Source organism: Scyliorhinus canicula, chromosome 23, assembly GCF_902713615.1.
Source record: "Scyliorhinus canicula chromosome 23, sScyCan1.1, whole genome shotgun sequence".
In the NCBI taxonomy this organism is placed as follows: Eukaryota; Metazoa; Chordata; class Chondrichthyes; order Carcharhiniformes; family Scyliorhinidae; genus Scyliorhinus; species Scyliorhinus canicula.
The window spans coordinates 5,390,709-5,406,154 of NC_052168.1; the positions used below are offsets into that span (position 1 = coordinate 5,390,709).

The 15,446-nt window shown below is 50.4% G+C and overlaps 1 protein-coding gene across 1 annotated transcript in view; it reads right to left on the reverse strand.

Moving 5' to 3' along the window:
* Positions 1–11,059: 11,059 nt before the first annotated feature.
* The window catches only part of tbc1d17 (TBC1 domain family, member 17), a 41,575-nt gene continuing 37,188 nt past the window's right edge, over positions 11,060–15,446 (reverse strand). Inside the window, exon 17 of the mRNA XM_038783503.1 lies at positions 11,060–13,615. Within this exon, the coding sequence (XP_038639431.1) occupies positions 13,391–13,615 (225 nt within the window). The 3' untranslated portion in view covers positions 11,060–13,390. The remainder of the gene's footprint in view (positions 13,616–15,446) is intronic.

Below are 15,446 nucleotides of genomic sequence, written 5' to 3' on the forward strand. Positions count from 1 at the left end.
ATGATGTACTTGTTAGGCGAATTGGACATTCCAAATTCTCCCTCTGTGTATCCGAACAGGCGCCGTAGTGTGGTGACGAGGGGATTTTCACAGTAACTTCATTGCAGTGTTAGTGTAAGCCTACTTGTGACAATAAAGATTATTATTACTATCCCTGTACTTGCCACACCCGGAGTACTGTGTACAGTTTTGGTCTCCTTAATTGAGAACGGACGCACTGGCACTGGAGGGGGTGCAGAGGAGATTCACCAGGTTGATTCCGGAGTTGAGAGGATTGGTTTATGAGGAGAGACTGAGTAGACTGGGACTATGTTCATTGGAACTTAGAAGAATGAGGGGGGATCTTATAGAAACATCTAAAATTATGAAGGGGATAGGACAGAAGCAGGAAGCCAGTTTCACTGGTGGGTGAAACTAGAACTGGGGGACATGGCCTCAAAATAAGGGAGAGCAGATTTAGGACTGAGTTGAGGAGGAACCTGTTCACTCAAAGGGTGGTAAATCTGTGGAATTCGCTGCCCAGTGAAGCAGTTGAGACTACATAGAAAAAATAGGAACAGGAAGAGGCCATTCGGCCCTTCGAACCCACTCCGCCATTCATTGTGATCGTGGCAGATCATCCAACTCAATAGCCTAATCCTGCTTTCCCCCCATATCCTTTGATTCCTTTCGCCCTAAATTCTATATCCAACTGCTTATTAAAACCATATAATGTTTTGGACTCAACCTCTTCCTGTGGTAACGGATTCCACAGGCCGACCACTCTCTGGGTGAAGAAATGTCTCCTCATCTCTGTCCTAAATGGTCTACCCCGTATCCTCAGACTGTGACCCCTGGTTCTGGACACACCCACCATCGGGAACATCCTTCCTGCATCTACCCTGTCCAGTCCTGTTAGAATTTTATAGAATTCTATGAGATTCTATCTTGTTGGATGTTTTTTAAGGCAAAGATAGATTTTTGACCAGTAAAGGAATTAAGGGTTATGGTGAGCGGGTGGGTAAGTGGAGCTGGGCCCACAAAAAGATCAGGCATGATCTTACTGAATGGCGGAGCAGGCTCGAACGGCCAGGTGGCCTACTCCTGCTCCTAGTTCTTGCCGATTACTGGACCAGACGTCAATGTTAAAATTCTCAACCTTGTGCGCAAGATTATCTTACAACCTCACTTCCCTCCCTCCCTCCCTCCCTCCAAGCCTCTGAAACCACCTCTAGTCCTACGACACTCTTGAAGATCTCGGTTCGCTTCCGATTCCTGGCCTCGTGCACATCAGAAATTTTGACTGCTCTCATCAGGGTGGCTGGCAGCGGCGGCGTTAGCGGTAATGTCGTAGCAATCCCGAGGGTCAGGCTGATGGGGTGGAAATCCTGCCCCAGCAGCTGGTGGATTTTATAATCAATCAAAATTAATGAAAACTGGAATTAAAAGCTAGTCTCAGTAATGGGTAACCAATCATTCACGAATGTCCTTCAGGGAGGGAAATCTGCCGCCCTTACCCGGTCTGGCCTACATGTGACTTCAGACCCACAGCGATGCCCCCCCTCTGAAATGGCCGAACGAGACATTCAGTTAAAGGACAATTAGCGAAGGGCAACTAAAGATGTCCTGTGTCTAGCGACGCATACATCCCATGTGTTTAATTAACTCGAAGCATCCCGGTGGCCCAGTTCATCAAACAGCCCATTTCAGAGGGGCAGTTATGGGTCAATCACATGACTATGGGGTCTGGAGTCACATGTAGGCCAGATCAGGCAAGGATGGCAGATTTGTGGGTGGCACGGTAGCACAGTGGTTAGCACTGTGGCTTCACAGCTCCAGGGTCCCGGGTTTGATACCCGGCTTGGGTCACTGTCTGTGCGGAGTCTGCACGTTCTCCCCCGTGTCTGTGTGGGTTTCCTCCGGGTTCCTCCCAAAGTCCAAAGATGTGCAGGTTAGATGGACTGGCCATGCTAAATTTCTCGTAGTGTCCAAAAAGGTGAGAAGGAGTTACTGGGATAGGGTGGAAGTGTGGCTTCAAGTGGTGTACTCTTTCCAAGGGCCAGTGCTGACTCGATGGGTCAAATTGCCTCCTTCTGCCCTGTAAATTCTATGTTCTATGTTTATTCCCTCCCCTAAAGGACATTAGTGAACCAGATGGGTTTTTACAGCAGTCAACACTCTGCTTTCAGCTGCATAGGAATCCTCTCACCCATCATATCTGCTTTCTATTAGGGCTGCACGGTGGTGCAGTGGTTAGCAGTGCTGCCTCATGGCGCCGTGTTCCCAGGTTCGATCCTGGCTCTGGGTCATTGTCCGTGCGGAGTTTGCACATTCTCCCCGTGCTTGCGTGGCTTCGCCCCCCACAACCCAAAGATGTGCAGGTCGGTGGATTGGCCACGCTAAATTGCCCCTTCATTGGAAAAAATTAATTGGGTACTCTCAATTAAAAAAAAAAAATTCTGCTCTCCTTGACATCTATCTCTTTGGAGAAGCTTTAGGTTACCATGTTCATGTTTTTATGAATGGAAACGGCAAGTGGCTGAATGACGCTAGTAAAGCCAGCTGGAAAGCTGTTCGAATCGCGAACAGCTTTCACAGCAGAATCCACTCTTCCCATCAGAATACTACTCTTCAGATTTTGACCACAGCATTCTGATGGGAAGATGTTCAGCCACTTGACGTTTCCATTCATGTGTTTATGAATGGAAACGGCAAGTGGCTGAACGACGCTAGTAAAGCCAGCTGGATTCGAACAGCTTTCACAGCAGAATCCACTCTGCAGAAACCACACACAATGATACCATTTGGAAGTTTTAGTTTCCAAAATTAATTTCCCAAAAAGTGACTCGGATGATACATGAGGTATACCATAAAATTATGTTTTGGGGACGAAAATTTAGGGGTCGCATGATACGCGAGATCGAATGATACGCGAGTATATACGGTAGCTGTTTTAATATCTCCGCCCGTTGTTCAAGTTTTATTTGACAATGCTCCCGTAAAGAACCTTGGGGGTGTTCTACTACATCAGTGGTGCTGAACAACTGTAAGTTGCTCTTGGTGTTTCAAAAGAAATCTAATTTTTCAATCACCTTCACAAGTCCAAAACACTTATTTCCCTCGATGCTTTCACTCAGCACATTTCTGTGAATGTCCAGTCCTGTTTTGGTTATGAATATTTCTGAGTTGGACCTGGGAAAGAACATGGAACATACAGTGTGAAGGAGGCCATTCAGTCCATCGAGTCTGCACCGACCCACTTAAGCTCTCACTTCCACCCTACCCCCGTAACCCAATAACACCTCCTAACATTTGGACACTAAGGGCAATATAGCATGGCCAATCCACCTAACCTGCAGGACTGTGGGAGGAAACCGGAGCACCCGGAAGAAACCCATGCAGACACGGGGAGAACATGCAGACTCCGCACAGTGACCCAGCGGGGAATCGAACCTGGGACCCTGGCGCTGTGAAGCATCAGTGCTAACCACTGTGCTACCGTGCTGCCCAGTCTGGAGACTGAAGCTACTCTCCGGACAGTGAATACTCTAGGACTCTACATTAAACTTCAGCTTCTTATTAGTACCCGCAGGAAATTCGTTACATACAAGCTTAAGCATAGAACTTACCCTGTGGGCACATTTACTTATTTTGTTAACTTTGTCTCATAACTTGCAATGGAGGCGGCGGAGCAGAGGTTCAGTAAATTGGGCACTGGGATGAGGGGTCGGACGACGATGAGGATCTGAGTAAACTATATTTGTTGGAGTTTAGAAGAATAAGAAGCAGCACGGATGCACAGCGGTTAGCACTGCTGTCTCACAGCGCCAGGGACCCCGGTTCGATCCCAACCTCGGGTGGCTTTCTCCCTGTGTCTGTGTGGGTTTCCTCCAGGTGCTCCAGTTTCCTCCCAGCCTAAGGATGTGCAGGTCAGGTGGATTGGCCGTGCTAAATTGCCCCTTAGCGTGTCCAAGGTGAGGTGGAGTTACAGGGATAGGACAGGAGAGTGGGGCTAGGGTACTGTTTCCGAGGGCTAGTGCAGGCCCGATGGGCCAAATGGCACGGAAGGGATTCTATGATCTCCGAGAACAAGATGCTGAAGCGGGAATAAGACACATTATTTCCATTGGCCGTAGGAAATTAACACAGGGAAGCCCAGTCTCAAGATAAAGTGCCAATAATTTTGGGCTCAGATCAGGAGAAATTCCTTTACGGAGAGCGTTGTGTTTGGAATTTCTAGCCCAGAGGATTGTGGATGCTCCATGGTTCAATTCACTTATGGCTGAGATAGACAGAATTTTGGTGTCTCAGGGAAGTGAGGGACACAGGGCGCGGGCGGGAAGGTGGAGTTGAAGGAAGATCAGCCGCAATCGCATTGAATGACGAAGCAGACTCAATGAGCCTTTTGGTCTACTCCTACTTAGTGCGCCATTATTATGTTGTAATCCATATTTACACTCAGGAGGTTTGGGCAGCTTGGAAAGAGAGAGGAGAGAGAGATTGGAGAGCGAGAGATTGGAGAGAGAGCAAGGGGCCAAGAATTTTCAAGCGATATTTTGTTCAATTCCTCCTGTCCCATTTTGTCTCGTGTTGTCCCCCCCACCCCCACCCCCCAGTCTGAAAGCACCTTCCCAGAGCAGCACGGTAACACAGTGGTTAGCACAGTTGATTCACAGCTCCAGGGTCCCAGGTTCGATTCCCGGCTTGGGTCACTGTCTGTGCGCAGTCTGCACGTTCCCCCGTGTCTGCGTGGGTTTCCTCCGGGTGCTCCAGTTTCCTCCCACAGTCCAAAGATGTGCAGGTCAGGTGGATTGGCCGTGATAAATTACCCTTACGTGTCCAAAAAACAGGTTAAGTGGGGTTACTGGTGGAGGCGTGGGCTTAAGTAGGGTGCTCTTTCCAAGGGCCGGTGCAGACTCAATGGGTTGAATGGCCTCCTTCTGCACTGTAAATTCCATGATTCAATGGATCTGTAACTCGCACTTCTATCCAGTTCGTTGTTTAACAATAAATTCGAGGCCATTAGGAAAAGGCATGGTTAAAAATAATTGCATTCAAAAGTGGGACACTTGAGGTGTGACTAACAGTTGCAGGCATCGATTGTTATAGAAAATGAGGCCTCCTCCACGCTCATAATGGAGTTCATGGTGAGTCAGTGATTGCGAGATTGCTGCTGGGGATAGGGAGAGATGGAGGAAAGCTCCCTTACTCACTGCAGCTGAATAGCGATAGATCATCTGCGAGTTTTTATTCTTGATTTTGCAGTAAGTCTCGCCCTCTTAATCCTCTCCTGGAGATTGCTTTGCGCGACAGAAGTAGCTGTCCTGTGGAAGACTTACCTGAATGTTCCAAAATTCAAGCCCCAACTTATCCTGTGATGGTCTGGGAAAGCAAATCAATAAAACTCTGTGCGTATGCCCACGTGTGCAGTGCGCGTATGTTTGCAGTGGTGTAAATAAGCACGTGAGAATGTTCATCGAGTCCTTTCGAAAACCATTGAAACAACTGAAGTTTTTAATGTTAATGTTTTCATTTTATTTCAGGTCTGGAAACGGAATTAAAATGGTAACAGTGGAAGGGAGGATTCAGTGTTTCGGAGTGAATGACTAGTCATGCGGCAGAAGTCTAGAAATTTGAATTGTGCGCTGTTAATACTTTAGAAATTATGCTTTCAAATGCCAACTTGTTTTCTTCTACCATGTGGGCGCACAAAGCTATTACAAAGTTTAATGCTGCACAAGAAATTTAGAAACATCCGGTATATGTGGGATGTGTGTGTGCACACCTGTGTGTATATGGACACACGTGCAGGCATGTGTCCACGCACCGTGACAACAGGATGGGCGGGTTCGATTCTCGGCTTGGGTCACTATCAGTGCGGGGTCTGCACGTTCTCTCCGTGTCTGCGTGGGTTTCCTCCGGGTGCTCCGGTTTCCTCCCACAAGTCCCGGAAGACGTGCTGTTAGGTGAATTGGACAGTCTGAATTCTCCCTCCGTGTACCCGAACAGGCGCCGGAATGTGGCGACGAGGGGATTTTCACAGTAATTTCATTGCAGTATTAATGTCAGCCTACTTGTGACAATAAAGATTATTATTAGATTATCAGGGACTGGATAGGACGGCACGGTGGCACAGTGGTTAGCACTGCTGCCTCACCGTGCTGAGGATTGGGATCCGACCGCAGCCCTGGGTCACTGTCTGTGTGGAGTTTGCACATTCTCCCCGTGTCTGCGTGGGTCTCACCCCCACAAACATGGATTAGGGTAGAATAATGGAGTGTAGGTTAACTTCTTAAGGGCAGCACGGTAGCATTGTGGACAGCACAATTGCTTCACAGCTCCAGGGTCCCAAGTTCGATTTCGACTTGGGTCACTGTCTGTGTGGAGTCTGCACATCCTCCCCGTGACTGCGTGGGTTTCCTCCGGGTACTCTGGTTTCCTCCCACAGTCCAAAGATGTGCAGGTTGGGTGGATTGGCCATGAAAAATTGTCCAAAATTCTTTGATTAACCTAGGACAAAAGTTCGGCGCAACATCGTGGGCCGAAGGGCCTGTTCTGTGCTGTATTTCTCTATCTCTATCTCTAACCCAAGATGTACAGGTTAGGTGGATTGGCCACACTAAATTGCCCCTTAATTGGAAAAATAAGAATTGGGTACTTTAAATTTATTTTTTAAAAAAACAACAGAGACTGGGGCCGGACCATGTGATCAATTAGACCATTTAAGGTCGATAGCCACAGGTAAAGAGTAGCCATTGGACAGAGAGGCTAGCACGGACATGAAGGGAGGACAGGAGGTAAACTGCAGCAAAGGAACATAATTATGGCTTTTGGGGCCAAAGAGATCAAGGGATATGGGGGGAGGGCGGGAGGTGGGATTAGGGTATTGAACTTGATGATCAGCGATGATCATTTAATGAATGGCCTCCTCCTGCTTCTATTATTTATGTTTCTATTAGTGCAGTCATTCAACAGAACCAGCAGAGGGCAGTCGAAGGCTGCAATGAAAAGTCTTGCTGCAGTCCCATTGATCAAGGGGCAGAATCTTTGTGCCTGGCAACCCAGAACCTCCAGTGTGTGGAATCAGAGGAGGGGCAAAAAGGGCGGAGGAAACAATTGCTTAATTTGCTTCCGTTAAAAAGCAAGGGAGAACCATATCAAGCAGCTGAGGGAACGCGCTCAATCTAACATCACAAAGCTATTCCTCGACTGATTTTAACAGAAATAGGCCAACATACTAGTTTACGTCTCCTTGTTTTACCTGGGTCAAAGTTGGGGGGGGGGGGGGGGGGGGGGGGGGGCGAATGGTCCAGAACTCTCTCTTTCTGTGTGCGTGTGAGACTGACCACTGGTGAAGATATGAGGGATTCAAAGCCCTTAAATCACTAAATCCCCCCCCCCCCCCCCCCCCCCTATCAGCAGTGGGCTTCGGTATAGGTCCCCACCAGGCGCTGATATGTGGAGCAGGCACTGGAAGGATGAGGCACGTGTGGAAATGGGTAAGCAGGGGGGGGTGGTATCAGAGGGCACAAGAGGGAGCCCCCGTGATGGGGGAGTCGTGTGTACATCGGTGGGCAGGACAGACTGTGCTGGGCTGCGAGGGGTACACAAGTTGGAGCATGCGACAGACTGAGTACACATCAGCAGGAGGGCGGGCTTTAGTGTGCGTGGTTTGTATACACACACACACACACACACACACACACAAACATAAATGCGAACGACTAACTGTACACGGGTGATCACACACACAAGAGAATGAGACAGCGCAAAATGTGTAAATTGAGAGAAAGATCCACTTGAAAAAAAAGCCATTTAAAAGAGGCAGAAGGAGAGAGTGCCCAGCTTCAGCTGATGTGAACGATTGGGTCAGTGTTTTTAATGCAGCAAAGTACATTTCACAATCACACTAAAAAAGGGTTCAAGACAGACACTGATACAGCAGCACAGTGTCAGCCAGTCTACAGGTGGGTGGGAACAACCCTCTCTGTATCAGGTACCAACACTGATCAGACACTGCTCGTGATGGGCAGTCCTCACCATAGGGAACACATTCACTCATCCCTGGGGTAGACTGGTTTATATTCCATTCTCAAATGATCTGGCCAGTGGAGCGGGAAGTTGGAGGAAGGAGCTGGGGTTATGTTCAATTTTTCCTGATGCAGATTGGAACTGTGAAAGGGACACCATTCAATGGGAAGATTTTGCACTGGGTTTAAACAATGCCTCTGTAAGACCTCAGTAAATCACCCCAATGCAGAGATACACCAGGTTAAAACACTCAGAAAAAAAGATTGTGTTCTCTTGGGTTGACATTGACAGTAAACAACAGCCAATGGGATCAGTATTGACACACATTTCATTCGACACATTCTCGCCTATTGCTACTCCGATCTCGAGCGGTCAAAAGCAAGAACTTCAGATCATAAAATCTACAGTGCAGAAGGAGGCCATTCGGCCCATCGAGACTGCACCAACCCTACCTAGGCCCGCTCCCCTGCAACCCCATCTAACCTTTGAATACTAAGGGGCAATTGATCATCTTTGGACACTAAGGGGCAATCCACCTAACCTGCACATCTTTGGACTGTGGGAGGAAACTGGAGCACCCGGAGGAAACCCACGTAGACAGGGGAAGAAGTGCCGATTCCACACAGTCACCCGAGACCAGGATTGAACCCAGGTCCCTGGCACTGTGAGGCGGCAGCGCTAACCCACTGCGCTATCGTGCCCACCACACTTTCTGATTAGTGAAACCCGCTTCCGTAAACAAGCCGAATCAGGTCTTTGGGAGGTGCAAGAATATTAGTTGAGGCAAAAGAAGCTCCTTTCCGGAGAGCTGCGTTAGCCAGTTTCTCGTGCTCACTAACATTGACAAGCCTTCTTAATTAATGAACATAATGCATATCAGGATGTGTTTGACCAGCCAGGCTGTTGGGAACTCAGAGCACAGAGCTTGGAGCTGCTGTGAGGTTCTTTGTCCCCTGTTAGTTTTACATCCTGGAAGTAATACTGTACTCCAGACACCACGCAGGCCGCTGGGCCCACAGCTAACTGGAAACATATTTTTTCCCCCAATCATTACTAATTGCAGAGATATGGGGAAAGAGCTTGGGGGGTGGTGGGGGGGGGGGGGGGGGGGGGGGACGACCGATTGAATGGCTCTTTCATGGGGCTAACACAGACACAATGGGCCGAATGGCCTCCTTCCGGGTGGTGTCTGATCCCACGGTCTCCACCACACAATCCAAATTGGCCACAAGTTATGACGAAGGTTTCAAACCGGCGATCCTCGGGGAGGTGTGCGAGCAACATTGAAATTCGAACCAGGCCGTTCTGGGGCGATGCCAGGAAACCTTTCTTCGTGCAAAAGGTAACGGATATCTGTAACCTCCTCCTCCCCCCCCACCCCCCTTCAAAAAAAGGCAGTGCTGTCGAGGCCGAAGAAAGAGTCAATTGGAAACGGAGACACTTGGGATTAGGCAACGGCTTTGAGGGTTACGGAATTGTGCCTATTTAGAGAACAAAGACTTTGTGCTCTTAAAGGCACAGTTCACACAAGACATAGTTTCATCAGGGATTGCAGGAAATAATAGTTGAGGACTTTAAAAAAAAGCATGCCATCTGGATTATCTCCAATCATAGAAGGGAAATATACTCTATGGTAGAACACACAAAATAAATCCGAGCAGCATAAGGATATATCCATATTTTATAATTAGTGTTAATTGTCATAAATCAGCTCGATCATCCAGTTTTGATCACATCACAACCATTGAACTTTCAACCCAACTGCTTGCCTCTGGTGACACAGAAGCCAAAGAGAACACCGAATTAACCCTTTGCTAGCCTCCTGCAGGGTTAAGCAGCATTGTGTACAGCATGTTGAAGGGCGGTTAAGCTAACCTGAGTCCTCGAGGACAACGTCCAAGCCCTTCGCTAACAGTTGAACATTAATGAAAGTCATTTTTTGGACGAATGATGGGTGTGATTTCCAAGGCAGCACAAAGGGTTACCTCACCAGACAGCATAATGTCAGCTTTCTCATAAAGAGCCAGTCCTTCCTGCAACCAGACATTCTCTAGGGCAATTAGGGATGGGCAATAAATGCTGGTCTAGCCAGCGATGCCCGTATCCAAGAATAAAAAACAGTTCAGAGGGTTTGAGCCAGATCCAGCCCCATTATCTCGTATTTGATGTATCTGCACACAATGCTGCTTACGGAAGGCTTTTGCACAAGCTAGATATTTTGTGGGTCAAATCAGTGCATTTGAAACTTTCTGCTTCAAGCACCCAACCACAGTATAAATCACTCCCAGGACAGGTCCAGCACGAGGTTAAATATAGAGTAAAGCTCCCTCTACACTGTCCCCATCAAACACTCCCAGGACAGGGACAGCACGAGTTAGATACAGAGTAAAGCTCCCTCTACACAGTCCCCATCAAACACTCCCAGGACAGGTACAGCACGGGGTTAGATACAGAGTAAAGCTCCCTCTACACTGTCCTCATCAAACACTCCCAGGACAGGGACAGCACGAGTTAGATACAGAGTAAAGCTCCCTCTACACTGTCCTCATCAAACACTCCCAGGACAGGGACAGCACGAGTTAGATACAGAGTAAAGCTCCCTCTACACAGTCCCCATCAAACACTCCCAGGACAGGGACAGCACGAGTTAGATACAGAGTAAAGCTCCCTCTACACAGTCCCCATCAAATACTCCCAGGACAGGTACAGCACGGTTTAGATACAGAGCAAAGCTCCCTCCAAAGAACTGCTATTGGTCCTATGAAAGAACAGCACATGCGATATTTGCCATTTACCTGATCTTTAGGATGGAAAAGTCGTGGCAGCTCTCTGTGGCAGGCCTACTACCAAGAGGATCGAATAGTTTGGAATAAAAAATTTTTAAGTTAAAAAAAAGAGAAACCCCAGTGAATGTGCAAAACAAGGTTAACCAGTCTGCACTGGGACGCAGAGAGAGGACGTTACTCTGCACACTCCCACTCATTCTAAACCTAATTTGAAGTTGTGAGAATAACGTATCACCAATCCATCGGAGTGGCACAATTGAAGATAAATTTGTAAGACATACATTAAATTAGATGTACCGATTACACTGGTTTTGTAAATATCCTTAACATAAATCTGGCGTCTATTAAAGAAGGTCTACCAACCAATTTTTAGATGGAATAAAATCACGGGTTGTTAAAGTTCAGGCGCAGAACAGAAAGCCTTTGGATGTCTCGATCGCTGGTTCCCCTCATTGGTGGCAATTCAGAGGATGTCACACAGCCAAATCTACCAGCATCACTGTAAATATTTTACTGGAACAAAATCCATTGCATATATAGCATCTTAACACAGAAGTGACTCAAAGTACTTAATTAGAGTCAAACACGTAGATTAATATGCAGACATTTCTGCAATAGCAAGTTCCCCAAGAGAGCAATCAAGTGAACAACTGGTTAATCTGTATTGGCTGGTGTTAAATTGAGGGAGGAATGTTGGCTAGGGCATTGGGAAAACTCACTTTTTTCTCCAATTGGGGCTGCGGTGTGTATTATTCAGCGCATCTGAATTTGACGGGCTTGGCGTAATGCCACAGCATTAGGTGAATTAAAGGTGGCACCCCTGGCAGAGCAGTGTCCCCTCAGTGTGGCACCGGAACGACAACCTAGGTTACGCACAAAGTTGGCCTGGAATATCTGATCTAGCGTCAAAGCGAAAGTCTTGTCGACTCAGCCAGTTGTGAGCAGGTGTCATGAATCTTTTACACGTGTGTGTGTGTGGAATGTGGTGACTAACAGACTCATTGTCACCCGAGGGAGGCAGGAAAGGGGGGGGGGGGGTCGGGGGGTGAGCACAGGATTGTGCTGGGATGACACATAATGAGGCATTTGTTTCACAGGTTAGACGGGCCTTACCCTTCAGCGGCTGACCAATCCTGGGGCCATCAGGTCTCCTCCAGCAGCCCATTTGCTTGTTTCTTCCCTACACGTGACAAGCTGCTCCTTCCCTCCAATCTGTCGTTCCCACCCTCCCCTGCACATTTAAAACGGACAGGGACCGCTGCCACGGTTACTGCAGACCCGTTGAGCAACTAGTTTCTTATCCCCCCACCTCCTGGAGCTCTGAAGATCGCAGCTGCCGTCGCGTAGAATAAATTGATGCAGTGGAGGATAGCATCGGTCTCACTGGCTACAGGCTACAACCCACTGGGTGCGTGGTACTCATGTGGTAGTGCCTCTCGAGGGCAGAGCCATGGGGGACAAATTAATTTAATTGCGCAGAAGCTGGAAAAGATTCTTCTTGAAACAGAATAGATTGAAGGGAAAAGAATTTCATAGTGAGTTGGTCCGTTAGTTTAACCCCAGGTATAGCCATCGGATTCAAACCGACGGGTCAAGTGCCAGCCTTTTATGAAATGAGGTTCGTACCGAATGATTTGGAGGTGACCAATTGCAACTAGTTTCCCGCTGGCACAAAGAAAAAATTTATGTCAGCAGCCTGGACTCAGGATTTCTCCTGCCAGCCAATACCGTTCGACGTTGTGGGATGCTCACAGCTCACGGGGTTTCCCTAGATTGCAGTAACCAGGTAACCAGACTGTCATCCTATCCCAAGGCACAAAACCCCAGTCTGGATGGATGGATTCCTCAGTCTGATTTATGCTGTCACGGTAACGGTATCCCTTCACACCAGTCTCGTCTGAAGGATGGCCAACACCAAACGCAAGGAAGGCTCGTCTTAAAATGGATCAGTCGACTGGCAGACTTGGGGAAATCGAGGCATTGCGCCTGGAGGCCGACAATGCATTGGAAGACCATGGGACTGAAGGAGTGTGGCGTGATGTTAGGGTGTTCAGCGGGCAAGTATTCCACTTTCTCCCACCATTAATTAAATCCTGTTAACACTGGAGGCTGTCCCTTATTTACCTTGGACAGAAAGAGAAGGATTTGGTTTCACTCGGCCAACAGACAGAGCCAAAGCGATGGATGGTAGAGAGCTGCCTTACGCATCGTTTACTGTCCCCTTGCCGACAATTCTGCCTCACCCACAAAATAGAAATGATGTATAATTCCTCAGAAAAACAGTACAAGGGAGGGAGGAACTGCATTCTACAATGTTATAGTTAGTTACGTTCCAAATGGTCTGTTAGCTTCCTTCAGAATTCCAACAGGAATTGAAACAAGCTATCAACCATCCAGATCAAAGCTCACTCAGTAGAGAAAGGATGTTGCCCATTTGTATGGGAATTAACCAGATGGATTCTGTCTCATTTCCAAAGTTTTGCAGTGAACCTCCCGCTCAAGGCTTTGGTGAAAAAGTGTTTCGAAATGTCCTGGTCCAGATTTAGGTTTCCCCGTTAGGGACGGGTGCCGGCCCCCTTGCCCGACCCCGGCACTTACGGGCTCTGGCCGGATTCGACGGTGCCGTCCTCGGTGTGCAGAATCTCGATGCTGCTGTCGGGCAGGCTGTGCGAGGCGCTGTCCGTCAGCTCCGACTCGTGCGTCTGGCTGGGGGACAGGGCCTGGGGGGAGCTGCCGATGCCAGAGCCCGAGCTGGGGCTGGGGGTCGGGGTGGTGTCCTCAGCCAGACCCAGGATCTGCCGCACGCCCCTTTGCAGTTGCTGTACAGACAGAGGAAAGACAGTGATCAGCTCTCCACCTCGGCAATCTTCACTGGGGAGAGGAGGAAGCATCACTCACCTTGTGCCGATCACCCCTCCTCCCTCCGTCCCTCTTTCCGCGTCTGCCCCCCATTCCCCTTCTCCACCCCTCCCCTCCACCCCTCCCTACCCATTCCCCTTCTCCACCCCCCCATTCCCCTTCTCCACCCCTCCCTACCCATTCCCCTTCTCCACCCCTCCCCCCATTCCCCTTCTCCACCCCTCCCTACCCATTCCCCTTCTCCATCCCTCCCTACCCATTCCCCTTCTCCACCCCTCCCTACCCAGTCCCCTTCTCCACCCCTCCCCCCATTCCCCTTCTCCACCCCTCCCTACCCCCATTCCCCTTCTCCACCCCGCCCCCCCATTCCCCTTCTCCACCCCTCTCCCCCATTCCCCTTCTCCACCCCTCCCCCCATTCCCTTCTCCACCCCTCCCTACCCATTCCCCTCCACCCCTCCCTCCCATTCCCCTTCTCCATCCCTCCCCATTCCCCTTCTCCACCCCTCCCCCCATTCCCCTTCTCCACCCCGCCCCCCCATTCCCCTTCTCCACCCCTCCCTACCCATTCCCCTTCTCCACCCCTCCCTCCCATTCCCCTTCTCCATCCCTCCCCATTCCCCTTCTCCACCCCTCCCCTCATTCCCCTTCTCCACCCCCCCCCCCCATTCCCCTTCTCCACCCCTCCCTACCCATTCCCCTTCTCCACCCCGCCCCCCCATTCCCCTTCTCCACCCCTCCCTACCCATTCCCCTTCTCCACCCCTCCCTACCCATTCCCCTTCTCCACCCCTCCCTACCCATTCCCCTTCTCCACCCCTCCCTCCCATTCCCCTTCTCCACCCCCTCCCTCCCATTCCCCTTCTCCATCCCTCCCCATTCCCCTTCTCCACCCCTCCCCCCCATTCCCCTTCTCCACCCCTCCCTACCCATTCCCCTTCTCCACCCCTCCCTACCCATTCCCCTTCTCCACCCCTCCCCCCATTCTCCACCCCTCCCCATTCCCCCCCGCCCCCCATTCCCCTTCTCCACCCCTCCCTCCCATTTCCCCTTCTCCACCCCTCCCTCCCATTCCCCTTCTCCACCCCTCCCCCCCATTCCCCTTCTCCACCCCTCCCCCCCATTCCCCTTCTCCACCCCTCCCCCCCATTCCCCTTCACCCCTCCCCACTCCCCTTCTCCACCCCTCCCCACCCATTCCCCTTCTCCACCCCTCCTCCCATTCCCCTTCTCCACCCCTCCTCCCATTCCCCTTCTCCACCCCTCCCCCATTCCCCTTCTCCACCCACTCCCCTTCTCCACCCCTCCCTACCCATTCCCCTTCTCCACCCCTCCCCACCCACTCCCCTTCTCCACCCCGCCCCCCCATTCCCCTTCTCCACCCCACCCCCCATTCCCCTTCTCCACCCCTCCCCCCCACTTCCCTTCTCCACCCCTCCCCGCCATTCCCCTTCTCCACCCCTCCCCCCATTCCCCTTCTCAACCCCTCTCCCCATTCCCCTTCTCAACCCCTCTCCCCATTCCCCTTCTCCACCCGTCCCCACCCACTCCCCTTCTCCACCCCTCCCTACCCATTCCCCTTCTCCACCCCTCCCTACCCATTCCCCTTCTCCACCCCTCCCCTCCACTCCCCTTCTCCACCCCTCCCCCCCATTCCCCTTCTCCACCCCTCCCTCATTCCCCTTCTCCACCCCTCCCCCCCCACTCTCCTTCTCCACTCCGCCCCATTCCTTCTCCACCCCTCCCCCCCATTCCCCTTCTCCACCCCTCCCCCCCATTCCCCTTCTCCACCCC